The sequence below is a fragment of the Pinus tabuliformis genome, chromosome J (genome assembly GCF_031772625.1).
Source record: "Pinus tabuliformis cultivar Carrire ecotype Pingquan chromosome J, CPIR1, whole genome shotgun sequence".
NCBI classification, from domain to species: Eukaryota; Viridiplantae; Streptophyta; class Pinopsida; order Pinales; family Pinaceae; genus Pinus; species Pinus tabuliformis.
Genome location: NC_142295.1, coordinates 61,587,759 through 61,591,528, shown reverse-complemented (window position 1 = coordinate 61,591,528; position 3,770 = coordinate 61,587,759). Strand labels below are relative to the sequence as shown.

Here is a 3,770-nt window from a genome sequence, read left to right as displayed (position 1 = left end):
CCAGGAAGTGCGTCCATACACGCAGGTCACCCGTTCAGAAGGTGCGTACCCCCAGTTCACTTACTTCAAGGCAGAGAAGTGCGCTCGCGTGGGTTTTCTTATGTTTGGCCCGTGGTATTTAGCCCGCCGTTCTTGTTTCTATGGTTTTGGCCCATGGTATAGGATCTAATTTGACTATAAATAGGGAAGGAGATCACTTGGCCAAGACACCTTTGCAAATTGAATATCTTAAGATCTGAAATATTGGGTTATCGGTTTAAAAGCTTGATCTCTCGGGCGCATAATCAGATCTGGACATCTGACTATCTGTAGCACACTGGTGGACTGCCAATTCGGCCCTAACCAGAGGTACACAGGTGATTAACAGTGCAAGTGTGTGGGTACGCACAGCAGAAGAAGGCACACTGCATGGGTACGCAGAGCAAAAGAAGGCACAGTGTGTGGGTACGCAGCGCGATAGAGGTTCAGGTGCGTAGGCACAGTGAAAGTACGCAGCCCTTCAGAAGCCGCAGGTGCGTAGGTACGCAGCGCGATAGCATCTGTGGGTGCGTGGCTACAGTAGCAGTACGCGGCGCGATAGCATCTGTGGGTGCGTGGCTACAGTAGCAGTACGCGACGTGATTGAAGGAACAGTGCGTGGGTACGCGGTGCAGCAGAAGGCTCTCTGCGGGTATACGCAGGGGAGCATAAGGTGAAGTGCGTAACTACGCAGGCCAGAGAAAGAAAAACTGTGTATCTGCATTAAGGCATTTATTTGACTGACTTTTCTCTGTTGATAAGGTGTTCTGGGTTTAGTTTACTGTTACTATTGATCTGGTTACTGCAGTTGACTGGGTGATTTACTTGTACTTGATGATCATTTGATGTTCATGGATCCAGTTTGAAAATTTATGAAAAGTGGTCCTTGAAAGAAAAGAAGTAGGGGGTTGTAGCTCCCTTCCAGGAGAGACTGGAAAATGAGAGAGAGTTGTAGCTCTCTACAGGTTGCAGCCTACGTACTGGTAAGGGACTGCACCAGTACAAAACCATTGTAAAAGGAGTTTCTAATTTGAAAGAAGATAGAGACATATTGCAGCAGGTGGTTTTCACCCACATTGGGTTTCCACCTTACATCTGGTGTTCTTTGGTGTGACTATCTTTTTTTCTTTGTTCGTGCTCATTATTTTATGGTACTGACATGCAAAAATAATTCAAAGAATAAATAAGGAATATTTATTAAAAGAACTTGATAATACTGATTCACCCCCCCCCCCTCTCAGTATTATTTCCAACAGAAACCTTGACCATAGAAGCTTAGTGATGGCACCAAAAAACTCCACTAAGAGAAGAAACTGAGTCAATGGGATCCCGACTCTTTTTTCTATGAAAACTTGAGGACCTATATCAGCGATGCCTCCCACTCCCCCAAACAGAGACCTTAAACTCCCAAACACTGGAAGTAGATGTAGATTTTTATTGTAGATTCAAACTACAAATTTTGATATTCTTAAAAAAATTGATTTGAATCTACTCTACTCATCAACGGAAACAAAAATTGAATAATGAAATCATGAAGCAGAAATGGAATAATTTCAATCACACATAACACAATAATTTTTCTGGGGAAAGCCTTAGCTAAAAACCCTTGCTATTGGTATATTGCATTAACCAGAAGATGTGAGAAGAAAATACAATGCTTGTTCAACCCAAACAATCTATGCACAAGTACAATCTCACTCATTGTTTCACAACCCAATTCAAGCCAATACTTATCCAAATATCTTGCCTACCAAGCTCCTACTTCCTTGTGTTTTCCCTTGGAAATTAACCCATATTTAATTGGGAAATTCCTCACTCATAACTACCCAATCCATCCATAGGCCTTCCTCTGATTGCATGCATCTCAATTTAATTTAGATGATTTTACAAATGATAGTACAATGTCCCTGATGAATTAATAACAGTGGAGGTTGAAGGTGGGAGCTCTGGTGGGAACTAGGGTTTGAAGTTCATGGTTTTAAGTATCTTCCATCAGGTTCAAGAAGCTGCAGAAGGAGTAGAAGAAGATTCAGAGATGTTCACCAGTGAAATAGGGCTCGAAGATATGGAATTAAGAGACATACTAGAGTAAGAAGATATGGATCTGCCAAACATGGTTGAGAACTAGAAAAAGAAAGGAATGGAACATATATCAGAAGAGGAGGTAAAGAGAATCAATGACATATTCATAGCACGGCAATAGGCAGAGATGGAGTTGTAGAGTAAGAGCTTAGGAATAGCTAAGGGGCTAGGGATCTGCACACAGGGATTGCATCAAACCTCCTTAAACTCCAAGCACCGGAAAAAGAGAGGAAGAAGAACTAACAATGAAGCATTACAAGAACTAGGACAAATGCTTTTAAATTCAGGTAAGATGAAAGCCCTTGAGGCTTTCTCACTAACCTCCTAAACTCTGTTTAAAATGAAAGTTCTTTCTTGGAATGCTAGAGGGCTTAATAGCCAATCAAAACAACGTCTATTAAAGAAGAAGGTCCAAAAGGAACAACCAGACATAGTGTTTGTGCAGGAAACTAAGTGCTCAAGCAACACGGTAGTTAATATCAGCAAGAAACTAGGCAAACGCATGGAATACCTGGAGACAGCTAGCAATGGATGGGAGGGAGGCTTGGTCATTTTGTGGAATCCACAGGTTATCCAGCTCCTTTCCTCTGAAGCAGCCAGATCCTACATAGCTTTAGAAGTCCAGGTAGTAGGGAACTCAGAGACTTATCTATGCACCAATGTCTATGGTCCCCAGAATCTAGAGGCGAAACTTAACTTTCTAAGATCTCTTTTCAACCTGAAGCAAAGATATCCTCAAGCTAAGGTGATCTTTGGAGGTGATTTCAACATGATCACTTCACTCACGGAAAAGAGAGGAGGTATTAGAAAACTTAACAGAGACTCTGAAGCTTTCCTAGACTTCATTAGATCGGCCAATCTGGTTGATGTTCCCCCAAAAGCGAAGCTTTCACGTGGAACAACAAAAGGGGAGGTGAAAGGAAAATAGCCTCTCGTCTGGATAGATTTTTAGTAACAGAAAGCATTCTTTTAGATGGTATTAGTGTTGAGTCAGATATTCTTCCCAATGGAGGATCAGACCACTGGCCCATCACAATTACTGCTGCAATCTAAGGCACTCCTAGAAATAAACCTTTCAGATTTGAAAATTTCTGGCTTACTCATCTTGAGTTCATTCAGAAAATTGGACAATGGTGGAAAGAACCGTTGGGCATATGGGGAACCAAAATGTATCTCTTGCAGGCTAAGCTAGAAAACATCAAAGCCAAAATCAAAACCTGGAATCATGAAGTCTTTGGGAATATATTCAAGGAAAAAAAGAAACTGGAAGAGAAAATGGAACATATTCACGAAGGATGGATTCAAGGTATCATAGACCAAGACACTATGGACAGGGAAAAGAAGCTCATGCATGACTGGCAACTTCGATGCCAACAGGAGGAAACACTTTGGAAGAAAAAATCTCGAATCTAGTGGCTTAAAGAAGGTGAACAGAACACGAAATTCTTCCATAGATCAGCCATTGACCATAGAGGGGCTAACAAAATTCTAAGCCTTAAGGATGAACAGGGAGCCACAGTTCAGACACACCAAGAAATCTCCAACCTACTTATGACCCACTTCAGCAGAATTGCTCAGGAACCTGGGATCGACAGAGAGGAGGCCATTAAGGAACTCACATCCTCCATCCCCAAACTAATTACGGAGGAGAAAAACACAGCTTTAATTCG

General features: G+C 41.9%; 1 protein-coding gene across 1 annotated transcript; it reads left to right on the top strand.

The window, feature by feature from the left end:
- Positions 1–2,440: 2,440 nt before the first annotated feature.
- LOC149225512 (uncharacterized) lies at positions 2,441–3,028 on the top strand. The gene has a single exon (XM_089379952.1). The coding sequence runs from the start codon at positions 2,441–2,443 to the stop codon at positions 3,026–3,028; it is 588 nt and encodes a 195-aa protein (XP_089236078.1).
- Positions 3,029–3,770: the final 742 nt, after the last annotated feature.

Bases quoted from the DNA above. Each gene is read 5' to 3' on its own strand.
- LOC149225512 (XM_089379952.1), top strand. From the start codon at position 2,441: ATGAAAGTTCTTTCTTGGAATGCTAGAGGGCTTAATAGCCAATCAAAA.